General features: G+C 35.2%; 1 protein-coding gene across 1 annotated transcript; it reads left to right on the forward strand.

The window, feature by feature from the left end:
• Positions 1–12062: 12062 nt before the first annotated feature.
• On the forward strand, positions 12063–14591 carry LOC136417750 (piggyBac transposable element-derived protein 4-like). The gene is made up of 6 exons (XM_066403551.1): positions 12063–12075; positions 12343–12432; positions 12500–12596; positions 12666–12688; positions 12748–12800; positions 12855–14591. The coding sequence occupies exons 1-6, from the start codon at positions 12063–12065 to the stop codon at positions 14589–14591; spliced, it is 2013 nt and encodes a 670-aa protein (XP_066259648.1).
• The last annotated feature ends 982 nt before the right edge of the window (positions 14592–15573 follow it).

Genomic DNA, 15573 nt, shown 5'->3' on the forward strand with positions numbered 1-15573 from the left:
GCTAAAATTATATGATAAAGCGGATATTTTGATACAATAAAAATTATCATTGTACTTAAAAACGAAAATGGACTAATGAAAGGAACGGAATAAAATCTACACCAGTTGACAGAATGCATAATTACGCAATCCCTAAAGCACGTCATGGTTGAAGATGATTCTCCAACCATGACCATGAGTTTTCGTGTAATTCTCACGAATTTACACGAAAACTCGCTACAACAAACTGCGATCTGGGATTCGTTTCGAATACATCCGAATTTGTCTAAAAATTGTTCAAATTTGTGGAACTGATTTTCTTAAATTATCAGATATTTATGCGAGATTTTTCTATTTTTCCCAATGTTTATATAAATATGTTTTCCAAATATGTTAAGAGAGAGATTGTTAAATACTCATTGACCTATAGCCTTTTTACGTGCTACTATACGATTTCACTTTCTAAATGTACCTGCTTCAAGTTACCCTTAAAATGTACTGTAATGTGTGTAAATTAAACGTATTATTATTATAGGCCTTTAATAATAAATGATCACAGTTTTTCTCATTCAAATTGGACTCTAGTGTTTATTATTATATCTAGGCTTTTATTGATATATATATATATATATATGTCGGGGTAATATTAGGAACGTTTTCCATGTTTAACGTTATAATATTTTAGAAAGCAAAAGTAGAAAGGCAAACTAACGAATTCACTACTACTCGACCGCCCTTCTGCCCTTCTATCTCTTAACTAACTGTTCCTTTCTTCTTCTTAACTTTCCCCGATCGGGTGGTTCTTAAGACCCAAAGGGAGTACCTGCTAGTCCCTGTTTCTCGTGGACAAATCCCACATGTGGGCACTTAATTATGTCGGTAGTAGTGACCTCGTTTGACAATGCTTTATCTTCAAGATGGCTTTATCAGTCTGTCCCTCATTTATTATCGGTTCTAATGGTACAATTCTAACTTAAGGACTAATAAATCTCCGACACGGCCTTCCTGACATTTCACTCGTCCTCGGGTGATTCTAAAAATTCGAATAACGAAAAATCAGTTTAATTCGAATTATGATTTTTTTTTGTCAGACAAACCCCTTTCCAAAACACACCCCCCTTTTTTTTTTTTTTTACATCAACATAAAAGAGAGAGCAGATCCTTTGGTAATGTCCACTTGACTACTCATTCTGACACATAACTCCTTCACATTGCCTTCTACACACTACGCCGTAAACAACACTCAATTGTTGTTACTTGCAGCTATAGTTAGACATATGTAAGTTCACTTTAGTGTCTTCCAACCACAACGTCTCTTGCAACGTTTTATTCGCTAACGTCTCTTTCAACGTTTTACTCATTAACGTCTCTTTCAACGTTTTCGAGCTCCATATGAACATTACTTTCAGGCATCCTTCTCAAACTTTCATGTGCGTATTTGTATGTTCGATTATTATTTAGCGACTTCAAAATATACCGATCGTCCTCCAATACTTCAACTATAAGAAAGGGTCCTTTGAATTTTGGATCGAGTTTTATCTGATGTCTTTCCTCGTTCTTGAGTAACACGTAATCCCCAACCTTGTACTTAATTACTTTAGCCCTTGTTCGGTCAAATCTTAACTTATCATAATCGGCCACTTCCTGCATAGCTCCTATTGCCCTATTCCTAAGTTCCTCAATGTTACAAGTTAAATTATCGTCGTCTACACTATCTACTACTAACCCCAACGGTCGAGCAACATTGGACTTGAAAATGGGGAACAACTAGACCGAATCACACCTGCGTCTAACAGTTCCTTAATTTTATCCCTAACTATTTGTTTCTCATCTGGACTAAGACGATACGCCCTTCTTTGAACCGTTTTGTTCTCATCAATAAGCCGAATTTTCAACTCGTCAGTCGAAACTCGCGTACGTAGAATTTGCCTAATAAAATAATCAGAAAATTCAGATAATACGCTCGTTAAAAGAGATCTTTCTTCGCCAACCACATCGGTTTCTATCATGTTCAAATCGAATTTGTCATCATTTTCTTCCGCTCTACATGCATTAACAGTTAAAGATTTAAAAATATCGACTTTATCTTTTGTTATATTAACGTTAAAACCTTGGCTAAGAATTTCACGACCAATCATTATATTGTAGTTTAAATAAGCGTCTGGTATTACATAAAACAAAATCTCAATTAAGGTTCCGTTTATAGCAACTTCGGATAGGATTTGAATGGTACTAAACACAGTAGCATTACCTATGCCTTTCAATGTTACTACTTTATCGAATCTTTTACCAGCGAATTTACTAGCTACTTTTTCTACAATCAATGAACAATCTGCCCCGGAATCAAAATAGAAATGGTACTTCTCACCCGAATGAGTCAAAATTCCAGTTGGTCCGGAGACATGGCAAACATTGATCCGCTTCACATTGGCCTCCTTCTTTCCAGAAGACGTTGATGCAGTCACTTCACGGTTAGCACATCTCGTTGAAATGTGTCCAACCTCGCCACATTTGAAGCAGGTTACTGAATCTTTATGTCTGAAGTCTGTCGATGTTCGCGTAGCTGAGCCACTCCTTTCTTGTCTTTTAAAATGACAATCGGCAATTTTATGGCCAAGTTTTCCACAGCGATGGCACTTGACGTTCCATAATCTTGCTTTTTTTTTAATCCAATTCTACCGTAAGTTCTGGTATCTTCCTCTTTCCATACGAAAAGGCTTTCAATTCTTGTTGCAACTGCGTTCTTGTTGTAATTTTTGTGGTAAACAACGTACGTTGCAATCGATCATCGAACTTTGCAATATGAGCCAAAACTGTGGCGATTGCAATCTCTTCGACCCTCATAGATTTCCATTTAGCCATTAGCGAATTCATCAAACGTGTACCGTATATCGATAAACATTCTCCTTCTTTCGGTTTACTGTTCAGGATAGCCGTTAACGTTGCAGCCGGTGTTTCAACGCCTTCAAAACGTTCGATGAATAGGTCCTTGAATTGTGACCAAGTGATACCCGAAAAACATATTTCAGGGAGCCATTGTGACGCACTTCTTCCAAGGCCTTACTAAGTGCGATAATTAGTTCGCTTCCTTCCAATGAATTTTCTCCCATACACATATCCGCTGCTGCACACCAGGATAATGGGTCGGCTTCAGATTTTTCCGGGTTAAACTTGGGTAGAGTCACACTCATATTGTTTTTCGCGGGTTGCGCGGCTTTCATCGCGTTAATTAACTGCAACATATTTTCTCTTTGTATGTCTAATAAGCTACGCCACTGTTCTTGTGAAATCACTAATTGCGCATCCGATCCCACTTCTCATGTCGGGGTAATATTAGGAACGTTTTCCATGTTTAACGTTATAATATTTTAGAAAGCAAAAGTAGAAAGGCAAACTAACGAATTCACTACTACTCGACCGCCCTTCTGCCCTTCTATCTCTTAACTAACTGTTCCTTTCTTCTTCTTAACTTTCCCCGATCGGGTGGTTCTTAAGACCCAAAGGGAGTACCTGCTAGTCCCTGTTTCTCGTGGACAAATCCCACATGTGGGCACTTAATTATGTCGGTAGTAGTGACCTCGTTTGACAATGCTTTATCTTCAAGATGGCTTTGTTAGTCTGCCCCTCATCTATTATCGGTTCTAATGGTACAATTCTAACTTAAGGACTAATAAATCTCCGACATATATATATACAGGGTGGCGCACTTCACCTCCCGTCTCCTATAGCTCCTATAGGTTATCATTGACAGTAGGATTTCGATATTTTGTATACTTTACCTGTGTCTTAGGATGTACTCCAGGAAAATATTTCTAATTATACAGGGTGTCCCAAAAAGTGTGACGATACCGAACTTTTTTTTTTTAATGGAACACCCTATTTTTTTTTCACAATTTAAATGCTTTCTATGATTGTCTACATATTCCTAAAATTTTGTTGAGATTGGTTAAATAATACTGGCGAAAAAAATTAAAAACTGAAAAAAATTACATTTGCGCCTCTAGCTTGAAAAAATAATAAAAAATAGAGATAATGTCTATGTAAAGAAACTACTCAAGATGCTTATTAAGCATGGTTTAATAGTTTTATTAAAAAAGTTTCGATGATCGATATTGTACAGGGTCTCCAAAATTTAGCGTCACATTTTTCAAACTTCAAAGTGTTTTATTTTTATTATTTTAAATTGGGACCCCCGTATATTTTAATTTAGTTCGATGCAGAATTCAAAAACAAACATTTTTCGAATTACATGTCTGTCGCAATTCTTAACACTTCGAGAGTTGTTCGCGGAAAACCATTCCAATAGTAATTAAATTGATTAAAAAACTACGGTTGCTATGACAAACGAATTATTTATAGGACTTATTTTATAATTACAATTATCTTACAACCATTACACATCTAAAGTATGTGTTCGAAATGTCCTCCGTTCTGTTGAAGACACAAATTAAGACGACTATGGAAGGTCTTGTAACCTTCTGCAATTCATAATAAAATCGAGGGTGGCTTTGAACAAATTCGAAAAAAAATTTCGAACACATACTTTAGATGTGTAATGGTTGTAAGATAATTGTAATTATAAAATAAGTTCTATAAATAATTCGTTTGTCATAGCAACCGTAGTTTTTTAATCAATTTAATTACTATTGGAATGGTTTTCCGCGAACAACTCTTGAAGTGTTAGGAATTGCGACAGACATGTAATTCGAAAAATGTTTGTTTTTGAATTCTGCATCGAACTAAATTAAAATATACGGGGGTCCCAATTTAAAATAAGAAAAATAAAACACTTTGAAGTTTGAAAAATGTGACGCTAAATTTTGGAGACCCTGTACAATATCGATCATCGAAACTTTTTTAATAAAACTATTAAACCATGCTTAATAAGTATCTTGAGTAGTTTCTTTACATAGACATTATCTCTATTTTTTATTATTTTTTCAAGCTAGAGGCGCAAATGTAATTTTTTTCAGTTTTTAATTTTTTTCGCCAGTATTATTTAACCGATCTCAACAAAATTTTAGGAATATGTAGACAATCATAGAAAGCATTTAAATTGTGAAAAAAATAGGGTGTTCCATTAAAAAAAAAAAGTTCGGTATCGTCACATTTTTTTGGGATACCCTGTATAATTAGAAATATTTTCCTGGGGTACGTCCTAAGACACAGGTAAAGTATACAAAATATCGAAATCCTACTGTTAATGATAACCGAGCTATAGGAGACGGGAGGTGAAGTGCGCCACCCTGTATATATACAGGGTTATTCACCCAAACCGTTCATTAGAAGTTTACTAGGATCTAAAAGTGATACGAATTTGAAAATTTGGAGTTAAGTTCGGCATATACTATTTTTTAAAAATATTTTCAACTTGCTGTCACTTCCGGTTTAACCGGAAATAGCTGTAACTTGCTTATTTCAAATGGAACCCCCAGTATATTATTTTATTTTTAGATTCTACGTAATATTTTAGGTACATTTTCTGTATAATATTCTATACTTAGTTCTTACCGTTTTTGAGATATTTAACATTGAATTAAAAACGTGCCTCTGTAATGACCAATTTTAAAATTGCATATCTCCGCAGTTATTAAAGACATAATCACCATATTTTGCAGAATGTCAATACATAGTCTTAGGTTCACACTTTCACTAGTTGTATGGCTTAGTATTATACAGGGTGTCCAAAATTCAGCTCCTAACATTTACATTTTTGAAGTTGCAAAAGTCGGTAAACCACTTATTTGGAGCAATTCATACGGGTGGTGTTAACATTTCACAAATACTTAAACGTAGACGTGGCGCTAAAGTAAAATGAGAGAATATTAAATTAGCATTTAAAAGTAGGATTATGATAGGTATAATTATTAATTTAGTACCTAAAGATGTAAAAAAAATTTCATGGATGCGACTCATATATTTAAATCTCGATTTCCCAATGTTTTGAAAAAACATCATTTATTAATTACTTGTTTTTGTGAAGAGAAAAATTTTGTGATTGACTTAACTACAGATCTATTGCAGTGGTTTCAGGATAATGTATTTACTGAAATTCTAATAAAAATTGAGAACTTTTAAGCATGAAATAGTGGGTGGGCTCTCCGTCAAATAATTAGTCCAGAAATTAACATTAGGAAATATAAAATGGGTAATAGTGGTTCATCATTTATAGCTCTTCCGAAGACAATTGCCAAAAAACATGCATGTATAGTTATATACATGCATGTTTGCAGTATATATGTATAGTTAATAACGATCAAGCATGTTTCTTTTAGAGTATTATATCGGCCCAATTTACAGTCTCAAAAAATGCAAATAAAGTTTCTTCATGGCCTCATTATAAGTCAGTACTCAATGTAGAAGAATTTAATCTTCCAATGACACTTAATCAAGTTCTTAAATTTGAAAAACTTAATAATATATCTATAAATATTTACATGCTTGAATTGCATGAGACTGGATTAATAACAGTTCCTGCAAAATTGACACAAAAAACTGAATAAGTATGTTAATTTATTATTAATTCACAATTATTACTCACCAAAAATTCACGATTGTGAACCAGTTCCTGAAGATAACGTTAATATTGAAACTAAATATCACTTTTGTTGGATAAAAAATCTTTTGCGTTTCATATCTAACCAAGTGAGCAAACGCAATGATAAAATTTATGTATGTGAACCATGTTTAAATTATTTTTTAAACGAACAACTGCTAAATCAATATTCTAGTTTATGTGAAAAGAGAAATCATTTCCCACTAATTACACTCATGTTGAGTTTAAAAATTATGTCTTCAAACAGAGAGCTCCTTTTGTAATAATATGTAGATTTTGAGTCAATTTTAGAAAAAATCCCACTGCACAAAATAATAAAACTGGAGCTTATTAAGAACGTAGAACATTCAGCGTAAGGCTTTATCTTAAATGTTCATATGACGACTCCATATCATACTATCATAGCTATCAAGGAATAGATTGTTTAGTTTGGTTTTCAGAAAAATTACAAGATCTTGAAAATTTAGTTGTTTCAATTGAAAAATATTAAACCTATAACTGAAATAATTGATCACAGTACTGCTAGAATATGTCACATTTGTGAAATCATTTCACCGGTGCAATAAGAGACTTTAGTCATCAAGGATGTAACTTAAAATTTTAAAAAAATATACCATTCCAATTTTTTTCCATAATTTATTCGGATACGATTCTCACTATCTGATAAAAAAAACTTGGAGAAGAAAAAGGGATTACATTATTGCCATTAAATAAAGAGAAATACATTTCGTTTACTATACATAGTTCTAAAACTAAAATAAAATTTAGGTTTTGTTAAGTCTATGGATTAAGTTAAATATAGGATGTATCGACGTATCATCCACCCTGATGTTACGCCTATGTGTATCGTGATCGGGGGGGCATTGTGTGTGGCAACAACCGGGGTTTTCCAACCGTTGCTCGTAGTTCAGGGAGGTTTATGATCGGAATTCCCTTCCATTTGTGCCCGCTATCCCCAGATGTGACTGCCTCAAGAGCAAGAATCTCGACGGCAACCTTTGTCGGGTCCAAAACTCAGGTCTAATTAACACACCGCTCAATTGGCATCCCCAATAAATCTCCCATCGGCTATTCACCGAGACGTTACGCGTTAACGTGATAGATAGCCAAGAAGCCGACAACTGCCTTTTCTAACCAGGGGTACGCCTATGAGGGTGGCCTCTCAGGAGTAGTACTTAAGAGCTTCGGATGGCGGGATTCGGTCTCTTTGCATCATTCTCTCATCGATACCTCATTGCCGTAACCGCGGTCGCGTTCTGCTTCCGATATATAACTATTGTAACACTCCGGGCGTAAATCTACATTTATTGTGTTAATGCTTTATCACTTATTGCATTAGCGTAATTAGTGCAGTAAACGTGTAATCAAAGTGTTCACAAGTTTTAGTACCCGCGAGTCCCGCAATCACGTAAAATATTCACGAGGGTGGTACTCGCGCCAATCGAGGAACGAATCCCCTAGACCGAACAGGTTTGTAGACTCATTTAGATTTCTTAATACGTCTCTCGATGAACTTGTATCGACATTAAATATGTCCGGTTCAAAAATACTTAAAAAGGAGTTTTACACTCTTACTACGGAACAGTTTGTCCTGCTAACAAGGAAGGGCGTTTTCTCTTATGATTATCTAGATGTCGTTGAAAAACTGAATGAAACAACGATTCCCTCTAAAGATAGTTTTTATAGTCTCTTACAATTTGAACACATGTGATGAGGATTATAAACATGCCAAAAATGTATAGAATTCATTCAATATTCAAAATTTAGGACAATATTCTGATTTATATTTAAAAACAGATGTTCTTTTACTGGCCGATATTTTCGAGTAGTTTAGAGAAAATTCTTACAAGATTTATGGCTTAGATCCTGCTTGGTATTATACTTTACCAGGTTATGTTTGGGACTGTATACTAAAGTACACGAAATGTTAGCTTCAAATCCTTAACGACATAGACCAAGTTATGTTCATAGCAAATAGCTTAAGAGCGGGCAGTTCTGTGTTCAAATCGTTATTCTGAAGCCAACAATAAATATATGAAAAATTACAATCCTAATAAGACCTCTATTTACTCATTATACAGGGTGTTTGATTCAGCGATACACATCCGAAAAGGGGTGGTAGGTGTGATGATTTTCAACGTATTAAACCATATACAGGGTGGCGCATCGAAAACGAAACAGGCATTTTCGCGTATTTAGAAATTTAAATTTAAAAAACGCTCGGACACATAAACTTTATATCCGAGGGGGACACATTATAAACGTATAACCGCTCCTTTCATATCAATCCCCCAGCTGGGGTGAGTTAAACCCCTAAAATCTTAAATGGAAAGTAGGATCGAGTAGTATCTTGTTTGAAAGGTCTTTCGATTCCCGTTATATTGATACCCAAATTGGTCCACTTTGATTTAGAAAATTTCGGGAAATTTTAAAAAATTAATTCAAAAGATATATCATCTGGTATGAATTAATGATGTGATGAAATTGCTAAGGACTATGGTAAAAATAACATTAAGGCGTTTTTTTTGAAGATACATGAATTCTGATAATTTCAACCATTTGCGGGGAGCGCGCCGGCCCTTCTTTTTTGATTTGGTTGTAAAGATACACAATAGAGATAATACATTGTTATCATGTTTGGAATATTTTTACAGAAAATAAAAATTAAAACTTATTTGGCCCTGATTGTTAGCAGTAACCAGTAATTCGTGATCAGTTTTGAATTTTCTCGTGCAGAAAATTTATTTTAGGATAAATTTGTTATAATTCTGTTTACGTTTCGCAAATCAAAAATGGTTCATTCGATTGCAGAAAGAGTAGAAATCATTCAATTATTTTATGAAAATCATCAGAGTGCTAACCGGACCGCCCAATTATTCAATCAGAATCATGAAGACAATCAAGTGCAAAGCAAGTACATTTTGGAATTAGTTCATACATTTTGTCAAACCTGCTCTGTAGCTAATAAAAAAAGAAATGATAGAAACCTTCCCAGAAATGAAGCAATCGATGTTGCGGTTTTCGGACAGGTTCATCAGGATCTTACACTAAGTACTCGTCAATTGGATACTGTAATTGGACTCAGTCGACGCACTATTCAAAGAATATTAAAAGCCCATCTTTCATTTGTATAAAATCCATTTATTACAAAAATTGAATGAAGATAATTTTGACCGCCGTTTGCAATTTTACGAAACTATAAGTGAACGAGCAATTGGATATATCAATTATCTATTCAATATCTGTTTTTCTGATTAATGTTATTTTTTTGTAAACGATAAAGTGAATCGTCATAACTGTCGATATTGGTCAGATGAAAATCCTAGGATTTTTCATGAAGTGCATTCCCAATATTCACAAAAATTAAATGTATGGGCTGACATCTTTGGCGATCATCTTGTTGGTCTTTTTTTTCTTACCTGGAAATCTCACTAGTGACACGTACTTACAATTGTTACAAGATGCAAATGATCCGCATTAACAGAATTATTAGAAAATGACGAAAATTACATTGAGCACCAATTAATATTCCAGTAGGGTGGTGTCCTTCCCTATTACGCGTTACGTGTCAAAGAGTATTTAAACGAACAGTTTCCAGATCGTTGGATTGAGTCTTTAGCAATTTCATCACATCATTAATTCATACCAGATGATACATCTTTTGAACTAATTTTTCCGTATTTCTCGAAAATTGCTAAATCAAAGGTGGCAAATTTGGGTATCACTATAACGAGAATCGAAAGACCTTTCTAACAAGGTATTAGGTGTACAACTTTGCTTCCGCCGTTTTTTTTCCGAATTTCGCGATTTTATTGTAAAAAACTAATTATACCTTTAGGATCCAAAGTATTGTCCATCGCTGGCCACTACTTTCTCCCATCTTTCGGGCAGCATACGAATCCCGTGTTGAAAAAATTGGACATCTTTTGAAGCGATCCACGATTCTATCCAATTTCTTACTTCTTCATAAGACCGGAAGTGTTGGTCAGCTAGCCCATGTGCCATGGATCGAAACAAGTGATAATCAGAAGGAGCTAGGTCAGGAGAATATGGCGGGTGGGGTAGGACTTCCCATTTCAATGTTTCCAAGTATTTCTTGACCACTTGCGCAACATGGGGTCGAGCATTATCGTGCTGCAAAATCACTTTATCATGTCTCTCGTTGTATTGCAGCCGTTTCTTTTTCAATGCTCGGCTCAAACGCATTAATTGGGTTCGATAAAGAGCACCTGTGATTGTTTCAGTTGGTTGTAACAGCTCATAATATATTACGCCGAGTTGATCCCACCAAATACAGAGCATGATTTTGGAACCATGAATAGACGGTTTGGCCGTCGACGTGGAAGCATGGCCGGGATATCCCCAAGTCTTTTTGCGTTTGGGATTATCGTAATGAACCCATTTCTCGTCCCCAGTCACAATACGATGCAGAAATCCCTTCCGTCTTTGCCTTGCAAGCAACTGTTCACAAGCGAACAGACGCCTGTCAATATCTCTTGGTTTCAACTCGTACGGCACCCAATATCCTTGCTTCTGAATCATTCCCATGTCTTTGAGGCGTTTTGAGATTGTTTGTTGAGTCACTCCCAATGATTGTGCCAATTCTTGTTGACTTTGACACGAGTCTTCGTCAAGTAATGCTTCCAAGTTCGCATCTTGGAAAACCTTCTTTCTTCCACCGCTATGTTGGTCTTCGACGTGAAAATCACCGTTCTTGAAGCGCTGAAACCACTCACGACATGTCCTTTCACTAATAGTGGCTTCCCCATAAGTATCTGAGAGCATTCGATGAGCCTCAGCAGCAGATTTCTTCATATTGAAGCAGAAAAGTAAAACCTCCCGCAAATGACGAGAATTTGGCTCGTACACTGACATTTTCAATTGCGAATAACTTTATGATGAAGACACAAATAGACTAATATTTTTATGAGGTTATGTTAACAGGTGCCCAAGGCTCCTGCATGCCCACATGGGGTTATTTATTTCGATCATTACTTACCGCTACATACATCTATTCAAAAACGGCGGAAGCAAAGTTGTACACCTAATACTACTCGACCCTACTTTCCATTTAAGATTTTAGGGGTTTAACTCAGCCCAGCTAGGGGGTTGATATGAAAGGAGCGGTTATACGTTTATAATGTGTCCTCCTCGGATATAAAGTTTACGTGTCCGAGCGTTTTTTAAATTTAAATTTCTAAATACGCGAAAATGCCTCGACAAAACCGAACCACTTTGCTAAGTTCCGCTCATTTGCAATGATTCTATGCGATTTGTCATTACTTGGTTCCTTAAACACACTTTTCTGCCGTTTTGAATCATTTTGTCACTTTGAGTTGAAATTGGAGTTATAGGAATACCAACTGGACGGAACCGAACCAATTTGATAAGTTCCGCTCATTTGTAATGATTTTATTCAAATTGTAATTATTTGGTTCCTTAAACACACTTTTCTGCTGTTTTGAAATTTTTACTTTAAGTAGAGAATGGAATCATTTGAAAAATGCACGCCCGACTTTTTTATTTAATGAATAATCCTTGTAATTTACTATATTTTACGAACGTTTGTCCAGAATTTCTCTTAAATATTTTTAAAAATGCTTTATCATTGAAATTATGCAGGCCTTCTCATTTCAAACTTTAATTTTCATAGAATATTTGATTAACATTATTTGCGTTCTTCGTAACCCAGATTATTATTATTAAGTTTGACCTATTATTAGTTCTCCTTTCCTGAACTTTCTCGTTCTCACAATAATTTCAAAATCTTTGATTATTTTTGCCTTATAAAATTCGCATTACTTAAGATTCGTATGTTTTCAATCTTGATCAATACTGTAAACTAAATTATCTTAACCCGGCGTTGGTGCGTTGGGGTATGACATACCCCAGCCCAAGTAAATTGGGAATTTTAAAGAAACGTACCATCCTATTAATTTAAGCGTCTATGTACCTTCGAATTAGACCTCATAGATGGAGTCACTGACGGGATAATCTCAAAAATAGTCATTTGTGTATTTAGTATGCAACTGAAGTGGTCGGGGGTTTACTATACCCCAGTGTACCAATGACGTGAAATAAGGTAAAAAGGTGTTTACATTTCTAATAGTGAAAATTTCGTTTATCTCAGTGCTAGTGATTTCATAACTCAAAGTAGGTAAACTAGTATTTCACTCTACAGTAATCGTTTTACATCCTGGTATTTTAAATAGATTTCTTCAATATGTCTTTTGAAAACGAACAAAAACGCTTGACTGCAATGTGGGCAATTTATGATGATATACCTGAGAATGCCGAGGAACCCTTAGGATCTGAATAGGATGGAGAATTGCTTGACCATGTGAGTGAACGTTTATCCAACTCAGACAGCGCACAGGAAATTGAGCCATCTGACGACATTGAAAATGAACACTACGAACCTCTCGATGTTGACCGGTCTGTAGATAATTCTACAAGTAATGATCATCCTACATCATCAAGTAATATTCGGCAACGGTATATGTGGGGTAAAGATGGGAAAACAAAATGGGCAGAGTCTCCCGGAAATCAAGCTGTAAGAACTAGGAGCGTAAATATAGTGACACATCTACCTGGTCCAAAGAAAACAACAACAATAACTGCAGCCAAAACGCCATTAGAATGCTGGAGCCTTTTTGTAGACAATATTATGCTGGATGATACTGTGAAATACACAAATGAAAAAATAAACCATAAGTCACAAAATTATTCTGATAAACATATGATACGGGAAACTAACACAATTCAATTGAAAGCTGCATTGGGACTTCTTTACCTTGCTGGAGTCTTTCGGTCATCAAGACAAAATCTTGAAGATTTGTGGGCCAATGATGGTACTGGAGTTGATATTTTCAGATCTACAATGCGTTTGAAAAGGTTCCAGATTTTAGTTGCGTGTCTTCGTTTTGATTGCGCAGGTACAAGAAACGACAGGCGTCGCATTGATAAATTAGCACCCATCAGAGCCATATTTGAACGGTTTATCAACCACTGTCAAGAATGTTATACTCCATCAGAATATATGACGATTGACGAAAAATTGGAGGCGTTTAGGGGCCGTTGTGGATTCAGGCAATACATACCCAATAAACCGGCCAAATATGGCATAAAAGTATTCGCGCTTGTAGATGCAACGACTTTCTACATTTTCAACTTGGAGGTCTATGTTGGTAAGCAACCGGATGGACCTTTTTCTTTGAGTAATAAACCAGATGATATAGTTCTGCGACTCGTAGAACCAATTAGAGGTTCAAATAGAAATATCACTTTTGATAATTGGTTTGCAAGCTATCCTCTTCTTATAAAACTTCTAAAAGAATACAAACTTACTGCTGTCTGTACTTTGAAGAAAAATAAACGTGAAATACCTCCAGTGATGCTGGCAGTACGAGGCAGGGAAGAAAGAAGTTCCATGTTTGGATTCCAATCCAACATTATGCTTGTTTCCTATATTCCCAAAAAAGGAAAAAATGTTCTACTGTTTTCCACTTTACATCACGACAGAAAAATAGATACAGATACAAATGAATTGAAGAAACCTGAAGTCATCACATTTTATAACTTCACTAAAGGTGGAATTGACGTTGTAGATGAATTATCTGGTACCTACAGCGTTTCTAGGAATAGTCGCAGGTGGCCCCTCACCCTGTTTTATTCAATTCTCAACTCTGCAGCCATAAATGCCATGATTATATGGAAAAGTAATAACAATGACAAAACTAGCAAACTTCCACGCCGAAAGTTTCTGAAGGAACTAGGTTTATCTCTTGTCAATGAGTACAGAGAGAAAAGACAAGAAAATCCTCATGTACGGCGGGAGCTTCGTAGACAAATTGCAGAAACAAGTGGAAGTTCTGATGGTCAGGGAATACGTGGTGACCCATCTGCAAAAAGACAAAAAGTGTCAAGAAGATGTTGTTTGTGTCCCAGAAAGGCCGATCGAAAATCATTCTACACTTGCCATTCATGCAACCGTTACATATGCATGGATCATTGCTCTTTCACATGTGATGAATGTCAGGCCTCGAATAGCCCTTGAAATGTTTAATTCTTTTCTCAAAATTAGTTTCGTTGTGTTGTTCTATGTTTATTGCTCGCGGTAAAAGAGGTCGTTTACCAAAAACATTTATTTTTATTTATTTTCTGTGATTATAATTTTAGTACCTTTTTCATATATGAAAAATGTTATATATGTGTAAAGTTTGTTGTTTTCTGAAAATAAAAAAATATTTATGATTATTTTTTGTTTCGCATGATCAACAGTACTTATTGGGTAAAGAAAAACACCAAAACACAAATTTCAAATTTAAAAATTATTACTAATATCTTTTATAAATAGGGGTATCACATACCCCAGTGTACTTAACATGTAATATTTTCCCACCGTACCAACGCCGGGTTAAGACCGTCAAACTATATTTAATAACATCGTGCAAATTCGCTAATGGCTTTGTGATTGCGGGTACGGGAATCTCCTTGCTTAAACGCGTTCAGATGGAGGCTCAAATTAAGTGCGATATTACCATCAAAAATATGTTAGGGGTATGCAGTAGCACGCTAATTAATTGTTACATGAATGTAAATTTGCAAGTAAAGTAGATAATGGTAATTGGTTTAATAGTGATATAATGGGCTAAATGTCACATAGTAACCGGCAAAACCACATGTTACTCAATATTTACAGAAAGATCATTAAAATTTCCTTAGTAACTTATCATTATAAGTTTCGTTAATGGTGATACAGAATGGAAAATTTATTCTCAACTGCAACATATTTTGCGAATATCTATCTTGCATGAATGTTTTTAAAGAGTGCTAAGGTTTTTTCTGCATTTTGTTTATAATTTTCTTATATAACAGAGATTATACGTCTCTAATTAGGAAAATCCTTGGAAGGACCTAATCTCAATGACTGCCTCCTAATTTAAGTAATTATAAAATGTTTTTAATCGTGGAAGAAAATACCAAGTTTGTCTTGAATGTGAGCACTTGCATACAATATCAATCACAAATAAAGCAAC

Source organism: Euwallacea similis, chromosome 2, assembly GCF_039881205.1.
Source record: "Euwallacea similis isolate ESF13 chromosome 2, ESF131.1, whole genome shotgun sequence".
NCBI lineage: Eukaryota > Metazoa > Arthropoda > Insecta > Coleoptera > Curculionidae > Euwallacea > Euwallacea similis.